Source organism: Dermacentor silvarum, chromosome 3 (assembly GCF_013339745.2).
Source record: "Dermacentor silvarum isolate Dsil-2018 chromosome 3, BIME_Dsil_1.4, whole genome shotgun sequence".
In the NCBI taxonomy this organism is placed as follows: Eukaryota; Metazoa; Arthropoda; class Arachnida; order Ixodida; family Ixodidae; genus Dermacentor; species Dermacentor silvarum.
The window spans coordinates 10107637-10131332 of NC_051156.1; the positions used below are offsets into that span (position 1 = coordinate 10107637).

The 23696-nt window shown below is 47.2% G+C and overlaps 1 protein-coding gene across 1 annotated transcript in view; it reads left to right on the forward strand.

The window, feature by feature from the left end:
* The window catches only part of LOC119445316 (glucose dehydrogenase [FAD, quinone]), a 92362-nt gene that overhangs the window by 50242 nt on the left and 18424 nt on the right, over window positions 1-23696 (forward strand). The window contains exons 3-8 of the mRNA XM_037709630.2: window positions 1656-1845; window positions 2727-2858; window positions 6273-6403; window positions 8392-8559; window positions 10076-10220; window positions 15489-15652. Of these exons, the coding sequence (XP_037565558.1) occupies window positions 1656-1845; window positions 2727-2858; window positions 6273-6403; window positions 8392-8559; window positions 10076-10220; window positions 15489-15652 (930 nt within the window). The remainder of the gene's footprint in view (window positions 1-1655; window positions 1846-2726; window positions 2859-6272; window positions 6404-8391; window positions 8560-10075; window positions 10221-15488; window positions 15653-23696) is intronic.

Genomic DNA, 23696 nt, shown 5'->3' on the forward strand with positions numbered 1-23696 from the left:
GCCGTTGCACATGGAAGGGGTACACGCGTAGTTGGCGATCGCTGGGAGAGGCTTTCGTCCTGCAGTGATAGGGCGGTGATGAGGATGAAACATCCGCAAGTGGACGAAGGAAAGCCTGAGAGTTACGAAGAAGTCGCATTGAGAAGCTGTCACGGGGAGACCAACGTGTGAACAAAGTCGGATATAAGCAAGATGTGGCTGAAAAGTGGGATTTTATCCCAACCCGAAATAGCGGAGGCTGTACGCCATGCTACGAGACGGAGACCCGCAGGTTGAGCAGGTGCTGGTCCGGCATGCCCGCGACATCACCACGGTCATTGGTGCCTTGGATTCGGTGCCCCGCCTTCTACAGATGCGACAGGGATAGAACTATTTCTTTCCCTTCTCATGGCTTGAATGAAATGTCGCACAAAGTCGCGATTTTGGCCAAAGTCACACCTTTAACCACCACAATACAATATGCAGTATCTATCTATCTATCTATCTATCTATCTATCTATCTATCTATCTATCTATCTATCTATCTATCTATCTATCTATCTATCTATCTATCTATCTATCTATCTATCTATCTATCTATCTATCTATCTATCTATCTATCTATCTATCTATCTATCTATCTATCTATCTATCTATCTATCTATCTATCTATCTATCTATCTATCTATCTATCTATCTATCTATCTATCTATCTATCTATCTATCTATCTATCTATCTATCCAAAATTTTCGATCGCGAGGATAACGGCATTCATTTCCTTCACCGGCTTTTGTCGAGGTACAGTTATGCTGCTTCGTGTTGGCTGCGATGTGTTGTGTGCAAGCGTGCGCTTAAATTTTTATCCACACCCGCTCGGAAGCGTGCCATTTGTTCGCATCTCTCTATGCCAGTGGATGTTCGCATGTATGAGGGCGTCCGCTGGCTTTTGCATCTGTTTGAGCACATCTGCACTAGGGGCCCACCGTCTCGCTTAGTTAGTGTTACTAAGTTGCCATATACTAGGAATCAAGATGCACGACGCCACGACTTTTCTTTGTTAAAATAAGTCCGATACACAGAAAGTATATGTACAGCAGTTAGTTACTTCCAAGGCATCAAATTTTCGGGGTGTCCGAGCTCGAACAGACGTTGTAACTGGCCTCTATAGCTGTGCTGCCGCTCAGGCTTAATCAAAGCAAATCAAATCAAATCGAATCAAATCAACTTTATTTTCCTTAGTTAGTTTTCCTTTGTCCTTCAATCCCTATTTTTCCGGGATGTCAGGGACCAGCGACATATAGCAGGTGTTACGGTTGAAATTACAATTTTTTAAAAGTAACATTGTGTCCTAATTGTACTGTATACCTACACAAGGAGGCCTCCGAAATTTTGAGAAATATCATAGTCTGAACTACCCTATAATTAATATGTAATAACTGACTCACCACGTGCGCCACAGTCTCCAACATCGATGCTATGTAGCTGTGGCAAGCCATCATGAATTATCCCGGACGTGGGTAGCAAACGATCAAGCTCTGCATCGCCCATCTGCGTTCGTCCAGTGGCGCTAAGGGCGTTCACGAGCATAAACCCCCTGTTATCACTTGCACCCCTCATAACATCTTTGTGAACGCAACAAATTTCCTCGTCAATTTCCTTATCGTGCATCTTGCAGAGAGACCTTTGGATCCAGGGCAAGGTCCTGGGAGGCGGGAGTGTGCTCAACTACATGATCTACAACCGAGGCAACCGACGCGACTACGACAATTGGGCTAAAGGGGGCGCCACTGGATGGTCGTATGATGAAGTGCTGCCGTACTTCAAGAAGTCCGAGGACAACACAAACAGAAGCCTGGCAGAAGAAGGTGAGCACTCGTCGTCAGCAAGTCTTCGTACTGTGCTCTGAAGAAAAAAAGTAAACGCCTCCAGTGGGTTGTGTTTACATGACATTTCGTATTAGATTTTTTCCCTGTTGAAGAGTCATTCGGCGAGCCTACTGCGATAATCAAGATGTAAATCTATTTTCACCTGTCATAGTCAACGTCATAGTCAACGTCATAGTACATGTTCGAAAGAACGAGGGACGGGCAGCGACATGGACGTGTACATAAGCAAATGAAGCTGTTCGAATGCTAAGGTGTTCTTCGTTTTTCGTCTGCTTTCCTTAGAGATAAAGAAAGCGATAAAAAAACGGCCACCCGGAGGGCTATGAACTTTTTGCTCTCGATTGCTGTGCGTGATGCTCTGTGAGTAGAGTCAAAAGAACAATTGGCCTGTATGCTACTCGCACCTAAAAAGTTCGCCGACACACTCATGTTTCATACAGCAACAAGAGCGTTTGCAAGAATTCAACTTGGAGTTGATATTGTCGCGGTACAACGCCAAGAGAGGACAGGGAGACGTACTTTAAGAACCGCAGGACAACCTGTTCTAGCAAAACGGAACGGAGACATGTCTTCTTCGTCGTCAGCCGAAAAACCCACTGACCCACTAGACGGAGTCCGTTAATGTCCCCATCGTCGTTGTCCTCTGCCTAGAGCACACGCGTCAATATGTAACAGCAAACCATGACCTTTAAGGTTTATCCCTTTTTTGGCTCTACTAGTCATAAGGGACTCCTAAAGCAAGAGAGAGAGAGAGAAATGAAGAGGGAAACCAAAATACTGCGTAAACATTCGGGGCACATTGCATGCGAAGTTACAAGAATAGGCCAAACTAGTCATCTCTGTAACCTTCACTTCTGCAGGCTACCACGGCTACGGCGGCGAGCTTACTGTCAGCTCTACACAGTTTCAGACACCAGCTCTACACGCTTTCCTCAAAGCCGGCCAGGAGCTTGGTTACGAGGTCAATGACCACAACGGAGCTCGGCAAACAGGTGAGTCACGAGAAACGAAGGAATTTTTAAAATATTGTCAACTTTAAATACTTGGCTCCTTTATTCTATTTACATGAATGAGTACTATTACAAAATGAATAAATCACGTGATTACATCAAATATGCAGTAACAATTACTTTGCACTTTACAGCTTACATACACTAAGTTGGGTAATGCCAGCGCCGAGAACTACTCGCCAGTTTTTTTTTTCTTGATGTGGCAAAAGTGCTTTCGAGCATCACTTTCAGAAATTATTTAAATAGACAGACAACCGTTCAGAACTTGAATCGGGCTAGCCCCTATAATGGAAAGATGGTGTCTCATATTGACTGAAACGAGCAATGTGTTCTTCATTAGCGGAGGGTTTATATTTTTAATTCTTCACAACATATCGCGAAAAATAACCTTTGGCGCCCTCACGCGGCAGAAGGATGCCAAAAAAAAATAGGATGCCCGATCACGTGATCTTCTATTAGTGCACGCGGCTCCTCGACCTTTTTTAAATATTGAAATGCCATGAATGTTTTCCAAGATAATGCTGTATCTGACAATGCGCAGCTAATCTTCACTGGCTATCAGCAGGGAAATTCGCCAAGGCCTCCGAGATCGGCGGGCAAACGCTGTAGCCCGTTCTCGGAGGTCATTGTGGCGCTGTGAGGACTTGCGGCTACGGACAAATGAGGCCACCGCATTGTCACTAGCTAGCACTAGGATTTGAAGCAGCCATATAAGCAGCAATTACTACACCAGCATTTTATTTTCGGACGGCGTGATAGTCAAACTGCGGATGGTTAACGAACGTTTCACTCACTCTAGCTAACCCCAATCCTCCTTTGCGATATCCTCCGTGATTGTGCGGCACGCGTACATCGACCAATCTTGGAGGCGCGGTTCTGCTTTCACAATTTGCGAGGCGGGCTATAGGCGTCGCTCTTACTAGTCAATGTTCCTGGCGTCGGAACTCATGGGGTCGGATTCACAAGAACGTTCGTAAGCTAAAACAATTCGTAGAAGCCGATGGCGGTGTTGGACATATCATTAGCGAAGCCAACGGTTGGCCAATGGCAAGCAGCACTTACGAACGAAAAGCTTTGTGAATTCGGACCCTTATCGTTTAGACATCGCTCAGATCGAAAAATTATCTTACAAAACTTGTACGTGCTTTTGGAGGTAACCGCTGCAAGTGTAAACGCTACCGAGGATGAGCGTTTCGTTGCGTCATAAGAAAACTAGGCCATGAAAAATCGGTTGACTGACTCTTTAAACAGTTTTGTGACTAGTAGACGAGACCTTACAGCATTACACACCGCAAGCCGTGTGACGTTAAATCAAATATATCGAGCAGAAAAACAAGGGGTGACTTTGATTACAAGCGTGATAGCTGGCTAGGCGAACTACAACGTCTATCCCAGTGGACGGGATCTACGACACCCTGATGGCATTCGTCAAACAACTTGATTTGCTCAATACTTTTGAGAGCAAGAATGGACCATTTACAAACACATTCTGCGCATGCGAGAGAGGTATTTTTCCGCGTAAGGTGCTTACCTGGGCTTTCCGCCATTTTCTAAGTAACCGAACGAGTCACCGTAGATTGGCCCCAACGCGCCTTTTTTTTTATCTTGAGACATCATAGGCGACTGACCAGTCAAGAGCGCGCGTTCTAGGCCGCGCCGCCGCGGTATGGCTATCTCGTGAAACGCAAGTGACTGAGCTAGTCGAGAAGTGGTCAAATGTCATTGACGTCAATTGCAGGGGTAGGCCTTCTTTTCCAACCAAATTTGTTGTACAGCCAGTAGACTGGAGAGGGTGCAAATTACTTTGCAGGTTATCTATTTATTGAAATGAAAATACTAACGCGCAATGTAAACTTGTGAAAGAAGGTTTTTTTTTTGTTTTGGCGAGTTACCCACAATTTTCCATATCGGGTAAGTTTCAACCCTCCTTTGGGGTCCGATCCCGGAGATTGTGCAGTTTCAAAATGTGGGCAATATGTGCTGCAGGGTATGTAGGTATGCTACGCGTAGAATGTAGAAGCGCGTGTGCTTTGCGCAATGCCCATAGCCATGGACAGAAAGAGAGAGGGGGATTTTTTTACAGGACTGACAGAGAGTTTGACCTGACTTGGTGTGCTCTAATGTGCTATTCTGCACTGGGAAAGAGTTTGGCTGGAACCATCAGGAAAAAAAAAAGGGGGGGGGGACGCAGACGTGGGTACAGGCGGGCCTGTGTTGCCGTTCAAAGCGCTGTGCCCTTTCGTGGCTACCATATCGGGGCTAGTACAGTGAATTCTTGTTTACTTTTACATAACATGCAGAAAAGGAAAGTAAGCAAGATACTACCGACCACAGTGTAACTATCTAGCTCCCTCCTGAATGGCGGTCGGCATGGGAGGTGGTGCTGAGGGAAAGGGGAAAAGAGAGGGATAGAATATACAGTAGGAAGAAGAGAACTGTTTACGTATCATACAATGAGGTAAACAAGCGCCTATGTAAAGATCAAAAGCCATAGTTCGCTTCTGTTGACACTTGGGTGAAGTGTTTGCAAAGCCGCACCCGCACACCGATACTGCTTAGTTGGTGTAGAGCTGACGGGATGTGAGGCCCAACATATCTAAAAGGGTCAGCACATTTTAATTGCACATAGAAACTACGGTAGCGCCTCCTGGCCTGCAGTGGTTTGGCATTGATCTAGGCCACAATATGCTCTCGAAGCACCGCTGCTGCAGTACACGAATATTTTAAGAGAAAAATTGTGCAGTGATAATTTAAAGGGACCCTTCATTATGTCAAACGAAATACGAGCGCGAAATTATGAGGGTGGAGTAATTAGGCACGTTTCGAGATATTGCCCAGTCGTCATGCCATCAGCGTCATACTAAAGGCGTCGTCGTCTTCATGTTGCTGTCGTGACGCACGCATTCGCGTCGCTCACTCGCAATTGCTTGACGTATACGAAAACGTTGGTCCATCTGGTAAGGCTTTGCCGAACCTGATATGCTGCTGCCTGCAAAATGCGTCACATTTTCTTCCGCATGGAAGAATGTTTTAAATCTTAAACTAACAGGTTGATACATTTTGCTATTATAAGTTAGCAATTCACACGACGAGACGAATATTAAAGCACGCGCACAGTAGGGATGATGACAAAACCGTCTCTGACAAACATAGGGCCACCTATCGAAACGTCAGGCAACCTGCTCGTGGCACTTTAACTTCGGTTCGTCAACTTTTATCCCACAATTTTTGCTTATGGTGATGCTTTTTTAATGATGTCCGATACCTCCTAAAGCAGTTTAGCCAAATTATACAGTTTATCTCTGAAAACTTTTAGCTTGCGGAGGAAAGACCACAGGCACTTCTCTCCCTACTTTACCAGTGTTCGTCGCTTACCATCCCGCCATTTCTTCTCAGGCTTCATGGCTAACCAGTTCACCGTGCGGGGTAAAGAGCGCTGGTCGACGTCGAAGGCGTTTGTGCTGCCCATCACTGGCAAGAAGGGACGCAAGAACCTCCACGTATCGATCTTCTCCAAAGCCACAAAGGTAAGTAACAGCCCTGTCACATGCGATTTCGTTAGTTTGGTGACACGCGAAAATATATCGCTTCGTGAAAAACATGTAATTTCTGCCACTGTCCAAAGAAAGGACGTCACACCCTCCACTTATTCTTTGCTTATCTTGAGTCAAATAGCTGCCTCTACCTATTATTCGGGATTAAATATGCATTATTTGAACAGTCAGCTCTGACATCTAAATAATAATTGTATCGTTTTTATCCCTGGTCTTTTTTATTTTCTCGCGCCCTCCTTCTAACCTTCCCGTCCCCTCTCCATGACACGTAACATGTTGGCAAATACTTTTACGCCAGAAAGCCTCTTTGCACTTATATAAATCCAAATAAGATGTATGTCTCTCTTTCCCATGCCACTGTACTAGTAAATGTTCTTTTTATTACATTTTATTGTTATCCGGTATGATGAATGGCAAATTATGAATGTAACGAACCCAGACCATCAGTAAAAGCAATAACGAAAGGAGGATTAAATGGGCGTAGAATATAATTAGTAAGTTAACGATGGCATTGCTATTGATAGCTTTCCCATTACGGCATGGACCAAGCATCTCACTGCGTGCGAATGTTCGACATTTTTAGGTATTATTAGTGCAAGAAACACCATTGTAGCGTAAATGACTTGAACTGATGGCATCGAAACTGCCATACTCGTGCACTGGCAAGTGCACGAGTATGGCTGCTACGCTGAGGAAAGTGCAAGTCATTTACGCTAAAATGGTGTGTTAAGGTGTTTTATGACAGGGTACGCATGGAGTGAGAGGTCGAACTCGGTGCGTCAGTCAGAACCCTCAGAGCAGTCAGAACCTGCCCCGTGCGTAAAGCGCTGCAGTTGCGCCTGACAGACCAGCACTTCTTCTTCGGTGTATCACATACGCTGGAGATGCGCCGGGCTAACCCGCACGTCTTCGTTACAGGTGTTTCTTAAACGAATAATACCTAAAAAAAAAACCTTGCAATCGGCCGCGCAACGCTTGAAACAGCGAAGCTGGGCGATCGGAGCCCAGCATTTTCCGGAAGTGTGCGCGAACTTTTCATCTTATTACTCATGATGATGATAATTTCTTTTCGCTCGAAACAAAATAATTAAATTATGGAGTTTTACGTGCCAGTTAAAACCCCGACCTGATTATGAGGCACGCCGTAGTGGGGGACTCCGGAAATTTGGACTAGCTGGGGTTCTTTAACGTGCACCTGAATCTAAGTACACGGGTGTTTTCGCATTTCGCCCCCATCGAAATGCGGCCACCGTGGCCGGGATTCGATCCCGCGACCTCGTGCTCAGCAGCCCAACACCATAGCCACTGAGTAACTACGGCGGGTGTCTTTTCGCTCGAACGTACGGCCGTCCCTGCACGTTGCATAGCGCAGCTTGCAATGCCGACACCGCGTTCCACTGCCGACACTGCGTTCCAGGAGACCCGCTCCATGAATGCATCTCTCTCTCTCTCGCTCTCATAGCGCGCAAAACCTCTTCACCTCGCAGAGCACGAGCGTACGAACGCGCCAGCTGTAGACGAAGACGACGACGCTCAAACGCAATCATATGGTTCGCATAAATGCATGTTCTTCAAGCGGGGCTGTATAGCCTAGTGGTTACGACGCTCGCCTTCGAACCGGAGGCACGCGGGCTCGAATCCTGCCTCGGCAAAAAAGTTTATTTTATTTGCTTTCTTGGTAGTTTCTTGATACGCCACACAAATTACGGCTGCCTTAAATAGCTTTGCTGTTAAAATGTCAAACATTCGCACGCCGTGACACACGTGGTCATGCACAACTTCAAATAAGTAGCACTCAAGTCAGCGAGAACAGCTGTTTGAGTTTCAGGCAGTTCTCTCTCTCTCTCTTATCGCTGAGAGTGAAACAGCTGCGCTGAGCACGGATCACCGAAGTTGCTGAGATCAACGCGTCTTCATTATCTGTCTGAAAGTACCTGTTATACGTGTCCCCTGTTGCGCAGATCTTGTTCGACGGAATGCGAGCAGTGGGCGTCACCTTCAAGAAGAACCAGCGTAAGCACACTGTTCGCGCAGCCAAGGAGATCATCGTATCCGCAGGAGTCATCAACTCACCCAAGCTGCTCATGCTGTCGGGCGTTGGACCAAAGAAGCACCTCGAAGAGATGAACGTGGGTTTACTTCTTCTGTGGCTTCATTGCAGAGCACGTGTTAGCTGCCTCCTGTAAAGGCGACAGCAAAGGTTGTTTTGATTTCAATTATCTTGCGCATGTCGATTGAAAGTACTTAAAAGGCTGCCACCCGGCAGTGCTGGCGATTGTGATCCATGATTATGCAAGGAGCACGTCTCTTCATGTGAATAATTTCCGTTTCAAAAAAAGTGAACCCCCAAAATGGTTTAAAAAATACAATCTGCTGTATTTACGAGACAATGCCACGACATATTCCTCCGGGGGACTACGAATTCACTTTAGCCACTTTCTTTTTATTTAATAATTATTTTGGACAATACATAAAATAGCCCGCGGGTCAGGACAACATGAGGTTACTGTCCTGCTGACAAAAGCAAATAGGCTCTTGATGGTTCTTTAACGTGAACGTAAATCTAAGTGCACGATGACCTTTACATTTGGCCCCCATCGAAAAGCGGCCGCCACGGGTCCGAACCCATGACCCCGGGCTTAGCAACGAAACGCCATATGTGGTATAACTTAATTGACAATCTCACTCTATTTAAACTTGTTCTAATGAGGCCTTATTCTTGCTGATTCCGCGACACATCTTTCTCCTTTACATCGTATCTACGATCTAAAGACCCCGGACATAATGATCTAAAACAACCACTCCTTTCAATCCTTTCTGTATGTTGTCAAGTTGCTCCTTGCACAACCATTCGAGGAACAGTGGACTCACACTGGCTGCTGCTCTAGACAAAAAATTTCGTCGGCCCTTCCACTCCGTGAAGATGGTAAACCAGCGAAACTGAAACGTGCGGCCCCGGTGTATATCGCTGGGTTAATGTCGAGGGTTCATTAAAGTATTTCTCAATTATGAGCTTACGCATACGTTGGAGTGCGACGGAGAGAACGACGTCACTGACGGTGCCCGCAGTCCGCCATTGTCGCTTGCGTTCGATGTCTCGAGTTTGCTCGCCGGACTGGTAGCAGCATTTGCCCGCCATTGCCGCTTGCGATTCTTCGAAATTAAATTGCTTCAAAATTAAATCTGTCCGTCAGGGTAAGACAATGAATGGCTCATACGCCCTTAAGCAATGGCTCATACCCCGGTAAACACGGCCTACCCATTACGACGACAAAAGAGAAGTCAAATTCTACGCTGGAATAATGAGTGGCAACGCAGCCAGCTGTGAAAGAAGACGACGCTCGAGCCAGTGCTGATGATCATAGTTTTCTGTACACAGGTGATTTCGCCTAGCCATATAAAGTTCCACTTTAATACGTTCTCTGAAACTGTTCAGTACACTGGTGTCTCTGGCAGCGTATGTTCAACACATTTGCGCCTATTCTCACGCGGAATGCAAGGCTAGCTACTACGGCTTCAAGACAACAGAGCAGATGTTCAAGCAAAGAGTGGTGTTGCGGCAAGTGTTGACTTAGACAGCCGAGTAGGAGTGCCTCGTGTACAGCCCAGACTCTATGAGCTTACACTCACGCTCCTATACTGCAGATTCCGGTGGTGGCGGATCTTCCGGTTGGCGAGAATTTGCAGGACCACGCTTTGGCCGCCGGATCGCTGGTGCACCTGAACGAGAGCCTCGGCGAGGGATTCACCGGCGTTAGGGGAGCCATCGAGTACTACCGGTACAACACGGGTGAGGCTTATGTACACGTGGGAGGTATGCGCAACAGGCTTAGAGAGATTGCCCGGCCTCACACATTTCCCGGTGCATAATGGTACCTATTGGGGCATGTCGAGAACAGAGCCTTTGGGAGTGGCATGCACGAAAGCGTTAATTTATATATACAGTATATCGCGCTTGCTTGCCTTAATGCGTGTGGTCACTCACAGGGACGAGTAGAATACATTCTGCACTTGGCTGAGCCCAATATAAGAACGGGTAAACAACTCTTTTCTGGTCCAATAACAGTTTTATGGTCCAGTAATATAATAAATTGTTCATGCCCTTGGTTTTACTACTTTGGGTGCGTTAGAGTGGGCACATTCGGCAAAGTTTGAACTCTGTCCAGCAAAAATGAAGAGGTTAATTCTGGAGCCCAATACATATGCACTTCATAGAAGTAAAACATTTTACGATCATCATTGATTCACTCCATAACTACCAAACGCCCATGGTTAATGTTTCATTCATTACTTAGGGCGCATACATACGTTGGATAAAGAAAGGTGGTCAGTACTCGTGACAAATCCCTTTAGTAGGAACCCTTAGTTCACGCGAGGTTTCGAGACAATTACCTTACAAGGATTTTAACGAATTTCATCGCTTTTAATAAAGGGTCAATTGGGCGAGCTGGTAATGTTTAATTTATAAAAAGGCGTTTAGAATGAAGAGTCCTCAAAGAAGGATCCTCAAAGAAGGGAGGCAGGGCGCATGCGCCGTCATCGCTGTACCGCAGTTTTGTCGCGCCGCCATGTCTTCGTGGGAAGATGATGTCTACTTCAAAGCATGCTGGGGGACGGATATCTCCGAACGATCTATAGTTTCTAAATACATACAGAGTGGGGAGCCAAGAAAGTTACCAGGCACGAGCAAAGCCCGGCCAGCTTGCTGTTTATACGAAGCAGATGAGCGCAGTGGACGTCTAACCGTGCAGAGAGCTTTACCTCTGCAATTAGATATTCTCTTGGGGTATTAGTGCGCTTTGAGTGTGCTTATAATAAAGAGCTGTTATAAACTCGTATCACGTTGCGCGTTGGCTTATAGTACGCCTCATCTGGTTAGTTCTATTTGACAAAGAAAGTATAGCTAAGGGCTCGAAACTAGGTTTGGCGTGTGCGTTCTTCTGCCCATTACCACCGAAAACCGTCCTTGTCATAGGTTAAGTTTTGGTGTTTTAAGTGCGAAATTCAAGGCATGATTATGAGGCACACTCTAGTGCGGGACTGCGTATTAATTATTAGCACCTGAGCTTCTGTAACGTGCGCCCATTGCACAATACAAGGGTGGTCTTGCATTTCGTTCTCATCGAAATGCGGCCTCCGCGTCTGGCAAATATTTGATCCCGCGATCCCTTGCTGAACAGGGCAACGTCATAGCTGCCAAGCCGGCACGACGGGTCGTCATCGTCCTCGCCTACGTTCTTAATTTCGCCCTTGCTATATTGCGAAGAAAAACTAAGCGTTGCCCAGAAGAACAGGAATTCGAACTCATGGCCCCCCAGTAATGCGCAGCTGACAGCTGGACGCACTTACTCCCATTTCATTAATTGGTGAGTTTTGCGAAATGTTGCGCTCCATGCAGATTCAAAAAGTGGTGACCTCTATTATTGGGATCCTGAGGCCACAGCAAGCAACATTGTAGCGAATGAGGTCAACTTTGTCATTAAGGATAAGTTCTCGAGAGAATGACTGCTTTAAGAAGCAGCTGGCTATCGTAGTAAATAAGTTCAGAGCCGCAGGAACTGGCTCGAGCCTGCTTATTTTGGATGCGAAAGTGGCCCATTGAGCGAAAAAGCCGGCGTCTATTGCAGCGAAACGCCATCTAAATTCACATTAGCTGCGACGCCACGTCACGAGCGCACCTCGACGGAGCAGAGAGGGGGAATCGGCCCACCTGCTGCTGCAACAGCGCGCCAGATGTTGTGTGAGGGGAGAGGGCATCTTGAAAGCAGGCAAGCGGCCCGTATCTCTCTCTCTCACCCCCACTGGGCTTATCTGCGGCGCGCGCCTGCCGGCCTTGGTGGCTGCTGCGGCTTCGTTGGCCTCTCGTCGTGGCTTGCAGCCAATTTAATCGCAAAACTTGATAACATGCCCCGCAGCAAAACTAGAAAACATTACTCGCAGCGCAAATCTCCAAGGGCCATTCAGCGGCATTGAATTGCAAATTTATGCTTTCGCATTCACAACTCATAAGTGCTTGCGTATTGTCGGATTTTTTGTTTCTTTCGATTTTTGTTTTGTTTTGTTTTGGCCTCGGCAGTGTGTCCGGGTGTATACGGAACAAGGTAGCGTCGAATTTTTTTAGTGTATTTTGGGAGAACTGACTCTAATCCTTTTTCTTATTTTCTCGTTGCTATTAGGCAAGAAACACCGAGAATTTTTCTTGATAAGTGGATATATTCAGTGCAGCATTCCCAGCCTCTCCCTATGCCAGTAGGATAAATTACTTTTTTATGTTGCTTAAATATATTTCAATGCTGATTCAATGGTTTTTCCGGTATGCCATTTAAAATACCATGTCATTGAGCAAAGTACCACTTGTATCATTATCGCCAGAGTCGTACGTAGCAAATTACATGCAAGGAATTACTTGTAATGAACTACATTATTGGTAGTTTTGTAATTTATCTAACTTACTTTCTTCCTTGGTAATGCTCAGTCTACTTAAATTACTTTTTTAGTAACCAATTGCATATTAGCAGTTACCTTATTGACAGGACAAACTGTAACAGGCGACGTAGCTTTGCGCACTTGAATTAGGTGGCAACTTAGTAGAACAGCCGCAGTCGTGCCACGCAGCAGCCTCGCGGATGGGCAATTCAGACAGCCAAACCATGGCGCTCAATGTTTGTTTCATCGTCTTATCGCTCCCCTTGACGTTGAACAAGGAATTAAACCACGGTGGGCCACTTCGTACGTTGATTTGAGGATATCGTCTACGGACAATTTTTTCATCTTTTCATTGGCCTTGCCGGTTTCACCGTCCGCGAGTTCCAGCAACATTGAAGTGCTGTGCTTCATAAAGTTTGTGTATCCTGAAACGAGATTCGCCGTATTGACTAGCCACAGTCTGTGCGAAAAGTGTTACAACACCGCCTTTTTTTCCAGCGTGCACATCGATCGAGTATGTATTGTCGCTGATGTTGGGTTCACAATAAAAACGAAGAAAGGTGGCAGACAAAAAGTTGGAAAAGCAATTGTTAGTAAAGAGACACAACTTGTGAAGGGCGGCGAAAGTCACACGAAAGCGCATGCTAGCCCATTCTATTTACTGAATTTGTGCATTGTTAATAAAAGCGTAAGAAAGCCAAAGTAACGCTGAAATGATCTCTTGAATAAAAAAAAAATATTACTTTTTTTGTAATATTGCATTTTTGAAGGAAGTCATTGTAACTGGTCTCTTTCATCTGTACCGAGTAGTAAACGGCTTACCGCGGACATTTTAAGCAACTACTTCATTCTTTTTTTTTGTTTTCGTCGGTATTTGTATTATTAGTTTTCTTCGTACTTGCCGATCGGAAATTGTTACGTCTACGTAACGTAACAAGCGAAACCTTGTTTTTCCTGTAAGGCTTGGTGTTGTGTGAACTTTATTTCCTTTCTTTCGTCAATGTAAACAATTTGTGTGTCATATCGCAAGGACTGAGAAACGTATACGTCCTCTTTTTATACTCGTGTTTCTCGCCATGTTGTGTCCATACGGCCTGCGTCGCGTCTGATGATCAGCTACTTTAGTGTTTTCTGTATTTGCCTCCGACAGTAGGTTAAAAATTCGTCGCGATAATTCCCGATGTAGTTTGCTACGCGTCTTTCGTGTACAATATGCTATGCGAGGTTCGACGAGAAACGAGCGACGAGTCAGGTCATGATACGAATTGGTGCACATCATACACAATGTGACTTACAAACAACTTTAACTTCGAAGAAACATATTTGCAGAAAGAGTGTTCGCGTCTCTGCTTTTCGTACGAGCTGAAATGCATGCGAATGACATTTATCAGCGTTTATCGTGTTGTGGGTGTCAGGCACAGACCAATCGTACACAAAACGCAACTTGGATTTAAAACGTACACATAAGCACTTAACCTACTCAAGGCCCTTGGAGCAGCCAGGCTACTACGGTAGTTTGATCTAGCGGCAACCCCATTAATTAGAATTTTGCCACTAACGTCAAGTCGAAGCTTGGTTGGTAACAAAGCTTTAAAGCTAGGAGCAACGCAAAAAGTGATGCGTAAGAAAATAACTGATCTAAGCGAAAGAGATATGAACATTAGATCATAATACAGACTGTACACTGGAAATTCAGGAAATAACGCTGATAATAGTCCATATCAGACTAACCATTACGCACTCGACAGCTTATTTAATTCGCGAAAAAGATAAGCTCTAGTCAGATGCAGTGAGAAAATAGGTTCAGAGAAAGGGCAGCGAGGTACACGGTGGCAGAATCGTTGACCAATGAGATGAGGTCTCGAGTTAGGGTTAAATGGCGCTCTGTGGGAAAGGCTGCCGTCCTTCAGGAAACTTATATCAACCGACGACGATGACAAGGGCGTGAAGCATCTGCACGTAACTGGAAAACTGATGCTAGTTACGATGAGCTCCTGTCCTGTGCTGGCAAAGCGTAGGACGCTAAAGCCGGGGGACAGCGCTGCCGTGCCTATAGAAAGGGCAGACGTGCCGTGAAAGGTACAAGTACAACTACAAGTAAAGCGATGCTTCTCGTATCAGCAAAGTAAAACGCTCTCAAGGTCGGCAATGAATCGCTTTCGCCTATGACGTCGATGCCATGTCGCTGAAATGCGCAGATGCGTTGGTTAGGGATGAAAAATACTGCGCCGACCGAGCGTCTCTATGAAAAATCCCATTGTCGATATTTATACACAGCGTATGTTTTGGCCTTGTGGAATCTTCGTTTTCAGTCTTCATGTAATTTCAATAAATATTACCTTTGTTAATGCAAACTGCGTTCAGATCATCATACATGCATTTATTTTAATTTGTTAATTCAATTTTAATATATGCTTACATTTACCGCTAGAGTATGGCACCATGTGTAAATATTTGCATATGGTCACTTTTCTCTTTATTTTCCATTTAGATAAGCGCCTTTATTGACCTATTTATATGACTTGTTGCAAGCTCCATACAATCATTACGAAGTAGGCCGGTATATGTAAAGAATGCCCGCTCAGTAAATGCGGCTCTTGAGTAAACTTCTATTCCATTGCCTATTACACAGGACCCTGGACACTACCAGGCGGCATCGAGGGCATAGCTTTCTACAAGACCAAGTACGCTGACCAGAACGATGACTTCCCCGACATCGAGATAATGCTGAACACGGGTCCACCGGCTTCCAGCTACACCGAGCCTTTCCTCATCGGGTTGGGGCTTAAGCAGGAGGTACGTGTTAGCATACACGGTGACGCTAGCACAAGCACGTCTTCCCGATCCTTGGTTATTGCTTTGCGCTGCTAAAAAGCCATGAACCAATACACGCTGTGTAGGCCAAAGACTCCCGCTCCACACACTTCTTATTTCAGCTGATCGCTACTGCGATTACTCCTTCACGCTGCGAGTGTTTTTTTATGTTTTAGCTCAGTTACCAACTTGAGGATATTGGGCACTTCGTTGTTAAAGACTAAAAACAGCGGCGTTAACAGACCAAGGTGCGGCACCTAAACGTTTCCGTAAAATGACTCGGTTCCCGACTTGAGGATCTTGGCACTTCCCGAATGGAGCACGTGGACGTGTCGCGCTAGTGGCTGCTTTCACACCTGCTCCTCGCGCTTGTGCGGTCCGTAAAGGGATCTGCATTCACATAGCGCTAAGTTGTCAAACAGAAACCGATGTAGCAGGCTCTCTTGTATAGGCTGTCCTGCGTTTTTGACTTGTCATATACTATAGCTATAAACTACTCCGTGCTATCGAAACCCTACCCACTTGTTGGACGGACAGTATTATCCAAGTTAAAATTACAATACCAGACTTAACCACATAAAGCCAACAGACAATGAAGCCAAGGAAAGCATCGAGGAAATTAAGTGTGGTGGAAATTAGAATGTGGAAAACAATGATGAAAAGGGAAATGAAAGTGGACGAAAAGATAACTTGTCGTCGGCGGGAGCCGAATCCGCAACCTCCGCATTACGCGTGCGTTGCACTACCAATTGTGCTACGGCGACGGCCATCAATTCGTCCCCTAACTTGGGTATTTATGTGTACCAGATCTAGCCCTAGGTGTGTAAGCCAGCGCCACTCAGAAACATGGTGGGCGCATGTGGAACATCCTTTTTAGCCCGATGGCGTCACGTAACACGTGATCTTGGGCACATACGAGACTTGAGCACATAAAGACGCCCTCTCGCAACGAGATCCGCTGGCTGTGCACGTGCCATATTAATTTTTACCCCCTGGGTATTTCGACGTGCACGCACACGACTGTTTTTTTACCCTTCCCCCTGTCGAAACATTCGTTGGCCGAGGGGTCCGCTGTTCGCCATCTGTATATTAATCACTTTGTGTGAGTCTTCCTGAAACAATTTGTCTCGTTTAAAAGGGCAGGGACACCAAATTGCGGTATCATGGATTTCTTGGCTGGGGGAGGGGGGAGGACTGATGGGAGAACTGCCGGCTAAGAAGGAGGAAACACTCCCTACGCCCCTGAGTCCAATGCGGTAGCTGCTCTGGCTTGCGGCATACCACGATACGGAACACATGGAACGCGCGTGTGAAGGAGCAGCTGGCGCGTAGGGTTCTCCGATGCCCCATGCATGTACGCTCGGAAGATCCTCGTCAAGGAGTAGAAAAGAAGCATCGTACGCTGCTTCGTTTTACTTTGTTTACTCCGTTTACATTTTCCATTACAAAGGCGAAGCACTGACGGCGATAGCAATGTTTAGCGTTCTGCTTGAACTTATCGGACGGTTTTCTAACCACGCGCGGGTATGACGAACGTGGGCGCGACATACGCGGGTGCGCCAAAATTCCTGGCACCTTTAATTAAAAAGTTTAACACACCGTGTAGGGCATGTAATGACATCGCACAGGCCCGCAAGGAGCTGCGCTAGTAAAATTAGATCACTTTCACGTTTCAGCATTGATATTGTGGTGCATTTTAATATTTAATATTAGTCTGAGAATGTATAACAGAAATAGCATGTCCTGTGAATGTTATGTTTGATGACATTTGTTTGCAGGCTGCCATCCTCAAAATTCTGAAGGATCATATAGTCAGGAACATACGACCTCGTATAAGCCACTTTAGTGATTGAATAGTGTAGCAATATAACCTGCATATGGGGCATGGATAAGCATAAAGCATACATATACATAAATATATGCGGAGCCTCACGGCAACGCTGATGGTGGCTATGACGGCGAAAATTTGTTTGGAGTGTTCGTATAATTTCTGTCGCAATAATAAATCTGAGCTTGCGCGAAAGCCAGACACTTCGCAACGGCGCGATGTTCAGTGACAGAACCCATAGGGTGACCAGGCCTAGATCGCTGGACGCCACAGCCGCGGCCGACGGCGTTTGCGATCTCGTAAAAGAGTGCTTATTTTTTTTACCACCCGGTTACCGTTTGTACAGTAATGTCGCGAATAAATAAATATATTTAGTTTTCTGATGGTGTCGGTGTGAAGAGCAAACTTGCAAGACAATCAAGCCGCCTCGTTGAGACGGTCAGTGTGATGCTGCCCGCCTGCGAAATGCACTTGCATCGAGGCTCCCGATCTCGTCAGTGGTTTAGGACTGGGCGCTGCTTTCCAGAACAGGTACACTTTCGACACAAATGGATTCTATTAGTAGCTATCCCATGCAAGAAACAAATTGTAGTCTTCTGTGGTCTTCCGTGGTCTTCTTCTAGTCTTTCTGGGGTTTTAAGTGCCAAAACCAGTTCTGGTTATGAGGCACGCCGTAGTGGAGGGCTCCGGAATAATTTTGACCAACTGGGGTTCTTTAACGTGCCCTACAACGCAAGCACAGGCGTTCTTGCATTTCGCCTCCATCGAAATGCGGCTGCCGCGGCCGGGATTCGATCCCGCGATCTCGTGCTCAGCAGCGCAACGCTGGTTTGCACTTGCTAACGTGTGGTTGTTGGTACAAGACGGACGACGTGTCGTACCGTGTGCCTCCTATTTTTACGCTCGCAACGAGTTTTTATCGGCGGCTGCCAGTTGCGCACAGAGACAGGCTTTGCAACCATAACTGATTGCTTCACGTAAGACCCCACGAAGGAATCGCCGCCGAGGCTTAGCGATGCGACGCGACCGCAGAGCTGGTGTTGAGATGGAATTGAATACTTGATACTGCGTCGAAATGACGTGTTGGCGCGTCAAAAAGGGCTTTCACTCGCCGTAGTCGACCGGAAAACTGCAATCCAGAACGTTCTGGAATACAACGACTCACATCAGCGTGATACATTCATGTAGAAACCTCGAGAGCACCATCACCGACGCCAGTGCTGTGGCACGATGATATTATTAAAACACCCCAAAACTCCGAGCTGACGCACCATGAACGTTTTCTGTGCCATGGCGGTAAAGCAGGAAACTCATTTCATGCATACATGCAGCGGAAGTGCGCGTACTACAGTGAGATGGTGCGAAGACACGTGTTCCGTTTACATGCACCTGCAAGCTGGCGGCTGCGCCGTGATGCAACTTTTTAAGCGAGACGCCACGCAAGAAAACGCAACACGGTAATATTTGCCCCATGTTTCGATAGCGTGCATCCGAGCGTTTTACGCATTTGTCACCGCGTATGCTGTTCGAACCGTCGAGCAAGTAAAGGCCGTCCCACATTCAGCGTTTTCCCGTCGTTTTCTGACGTTTCATCACACGGCGTCACTCAGCGTCGACGCTGAGGGAGGCGCCAAGCCGAAACGTCGTGCTCAAGACCAACGCCTCCTATAGTCAAGACACACCAGAGATCTCGCCGCCGGAAGTGGCTCGATGAGCGCCGACCAATCAGCGCGTGACCGCGACCGCGCTACTGGCAACTTTTGCAAGCGACTTCCGCGGCCACACGGAGCAGAAGTGCCTCACATCGGCTCCACCGAAAAAAAAAAAAACCCCGAATTACGCCCATCCCAATGACCGTAGGACAACAACCAAGATATCGATTGGACTCTTCTCGACGTGATCTGCACCCGGATATCATTTTCAAGTCGGTAAGCGCACTTTTCACCTCAATACTGAAGTTTGAAAATTCGAAGCGGGAGTAGCAGCGTCGCTAAGCCTAGGCGTGGTCCGTGAGACAACCGCCGCCTCAACAATACTGAAGATGTCTCATAAGGCCTCTCAAGACCAATCGACGGCTGCTGGTACAGAACCGGCACCACAGTGCTCCACCTCAGGGCACTAACCGAATGATAATAACGAAGAATCTTCATCTACTAGATGGACCAAGATTTAGACAAGGGCCACGTCGATCCCGACCTGACGAAGACCAACCGCACTGGCGGTAGTTGGCACATTGTGGAATCGCAAAGAGCTAAGAAACAACGCAAGAAAAGCGAAAAAGGCAAGGAAGCCCAATCTCCGAAGGAACCCGGCTCACAAAGTCAGGAAAACTTCGCGAGAGGGGAACGCGGCGACCACACATATGGTGCGGCCAACAACCAAGGACATCGCTTCCACCAACCAAAGCGCAAGCCTCTACCGCCACTACCAAAGGACGATGTAAAAATCATCATGCGTCCAACAAAGGGCTTGACAATCAAAGACATACTGATACCAACTTTGGCGAGCGCCATTCTCAATGCAAGCCAACCAATCCAAGACCATCTCAGTCAAGCTCAAGACGGACCCGTTAAGCGAGAAAGAATCACCGGCGCGGATTTCATCATCCGCACTCGCCCCGGATCGAACATTTTAATTTTATCAGTGAACAGCACGGAAGTGGCCAACGTACTCCGCCGCATCGGGCAACTCGAACTGAACGGAAATGCGCACCAATTCAATACATACGTGGCAGACTCCGACAACTGCTATCGAGGTGTGGTTCACGGCATTCCACCAGATACACCCATGGAACATTTAGTCGACAACATGCGAGTACGGACACACGGAGTCCAAATCGAGCGAGCTCGGATGTTAGGCAAGTCATCCACGGCACTCATCACCTTCACCGGCGGTTCCCTTCCCAAATGTATTTATTACATGGGAGGGGAGATGCGACTCCATCCATACAAGCCCACTGTTCAAATATGCACGGAGTGTTTCCAAGCGGGACACCGCCTGGATGTGTGCCCCCATCCGGTCAACATATGCAAAAAATGTGGGCTGAAGGATCCCCCCACCCATGGTCACGAGTGTGTGATCAAATGTGCCATGTGCGGGGCGGCAGATCACGAGACCGGCAGCAACCACTGCCCACGGAAACTAAAGAACATTCGTTCCAAAAACGCCAATCGCCAGTCCCGCTCGCTAGAGCGAGTGGGGCAGAAGAAATCGCGATGGCTCAGCTCAGAGGACGAGGAAGACAGGCATCGCCTCAAATCCACGTCTCCTCAAGGCTAAAGAAGTCAGACCCCATCCAACGAACCGTCCAAGGACGCACAAGCGCCAAAGCCTCCGCAGCAGCAGCAGGCAAAGCCTCAGGTGAGCTGGGCGACGGTTGTGCATCACAATGCTTCGCAACACACACCAAACATACGGCAAGATCCCGGATATGAAATACTTAAACAAGAGAACACACAACTACGCGCACAACTTCGAGACGAGGAACCCAAACGACAGCGATCCGACGAGAAAATTAAGGAGCTAGAGGAACGCCTCACACGAAAAATACTACAGCTTGAATCAGACCGTAAACAACCGGCTGCAAAACCTACATAAACCACATCAAACACTGAAACTCTCCCACATAGCGAGCCAAAACCACCAACGCCAACACAGCAAACACCAAATACTGAAGTGTACTCGCAATGGCCCAAATCCACCTATTAATGGCGGAAACCACTAAATCACTAATGCACGAGATGATAACCCTTGTAAATCAGAAGCTCCAGGACTTCCAATCAGAAATGATTGTAGAATTCCAGAAGTACAAAGAATAAGTGACGGAGCAACTAAAAACTACAGCCAAAACCACAACCACTAAGAAACGCGCCATAGCAGTAGCATTCGGTGCCGGATCGGCCACAACCAAGACGACCCAACGCATAGTAGATACAGACAGCTCGGGCACCGAGATGTCACACGCATAGAAAACAAGTGGGAACCATGGCTAACAAAGTTAAAGACCACTCAAAACCAAACAACCCGGAACATCTAGAGATCTGGCAATGGAACTGCCGCTCATTCGCCAGAAAGGCGGCAGCCCCCAGCAATTTATTAAAAGCTCTCAGGTAGCTCGGCACATAATATGCCTTCAGGAGGTCGGGCCCAAACCGGCCCGACTACATGGCTATTATGCTCTGAGCGACCCCCAAAATACCAAAGTAGCCACGCTGGTGAGCAAGACAATCACGGCACAAATAATATTCCTCCTCCGACGCACCGGGGAAACCAATTACCTAACTATCAGCGTGCTTCCGTGGAAAAGAGGCAAGGCACACACCATCATGAGGAACATTTACAGCCCTCCCAAAAGCAAAGGCCTGGACCTACCGCAAATTTTATCGGACACCAAGGCCATAACGGGCACCAAAGACCGGATGGTGATATTGGGCGATTTCAACGCACCACATACGCTGTGGGGTTACGCGTCCACATCACCTAAAGGCGCTCTACTCGAGCAATCGGTTGATAACCTCGGCCTGGAAACAGCAAACCACATAGGCACACCGACACGCACGGGTAACAGCGTGAGCCGGGATACAGCACCCGATCACGCGTACACGCTAAACATCAAGGACGCACAATGGGCATCGCTAAATGAAAACTTCGGGAGCGATCACGATTTGATTCGCCTCTCACTATCCACTCCCAAATTACGTAGAACAATTGGCACAGCGAAACTAACCGACTGGCCAAAATACAGAGAGCTCCACCGGACCCTTGATACATCAAACACTCCCACGAGCATACAAGAATGGACAAAACACATCCAATGAACACACAAAGACACCACTAAAAACATAGCGCGCACGTCGGAGGCGCCCGTGGTAGACTCCCACCTAGTAAACGCGTGGGACGAAAGACAAAAATTGGTCAAGCGTTGGAAAAAACAACGCCTCAACAAACATCTACGTGCCCGCATAACACTTCTGGCGGAGCAAGCGCAACAACATGCCGACAAATTACCGAACAACGAGTGGACTGCGTTCTGCGGGTCCCTCTCGGGGACCTTGGGTACGGCTGGCACGTGGCGCATCCTCCGTGGGATGCTTGACCCGGGTAGCACACGCACAGAAAACAACAAACGACTCCAAATCATATCGGACAGTTTCCCAGGCACAGAAGCGGACCTAATAGACAAACTGAAAGAATGGTACATAGGACCATCACTAAACACAGACGCCCCAAACGAATCCCGACCATACCTTGGGATGGCCAATCCCGAGTTAGATGAACCTTTCACATATGCAGAGGTCTTTGAGGCAGCTCAAGCAGCCACCAGAAACTCGGCTCCTGGCCCCGACGCCATCACGGATGCGATGGTTCGGAACCAGGACGCTAGAGCCCTGACTAAAATCACAGAGCTGTTCAATAGTGAGAGCTGGCTCAGGGGCCAATTGCCTCCGGAATGGAAACACGCTAAGATTATCACGATCCCCAAACCTAAAAAGACGCCCACAATAGACGCTCTGAGGCATATTTCTCTCACGTCCTGCCTGGGTAAACTGTACGAACGAGTAGTGCAAATAAGACTACAACGGTACCTAGATGAAATAACATGGTTCCCAAACGCCATGATAGGGTTCCGTGCGGGGCTATCCTGTCAAGACGCATTCCTACTGATCAGAGAAGAAGTGACATCCAACATCGCCCGCGGAGAGGAAAGACTAGTGCTCGCTCTAGACCTCAAGGGCGCATTTGGTAACGTTTCTCACAAAACAATATTGGAGGAACTCGAAATGACGGGATGCGGAGAACGCACGTACAACTACGTGCAGGCTTTCGTCGCCAACCGCACTGCCACAATAGGCATCGGCCAAATCACTTCCCAACAGTTCAAGATGCCCAGTAGAGGAACACCCCAGGGGGCAATAATCTCACCCTTGCTGTTCAATATAGCGATGTGTCGTCTAGCACGACAGCTGGACCAAATCCCCGACTTGGGTTACACACTGTACGCAGGCGACATAAAGCTGTGGGCAGCAAGGGGCCCTCTGGGACACAAAGAACACGTGCTACAACAAGCAGCCGACGCAGTAGAGAAATTCTCGAGGAGAAGTGGCCTCAAATGTGCTCCCGAAAAATCGCAGGTCATTCGGGTACACTCGAGGGGTTACATATCCAACGGACCAGTCAACATCGTTGTGGAAGGACACG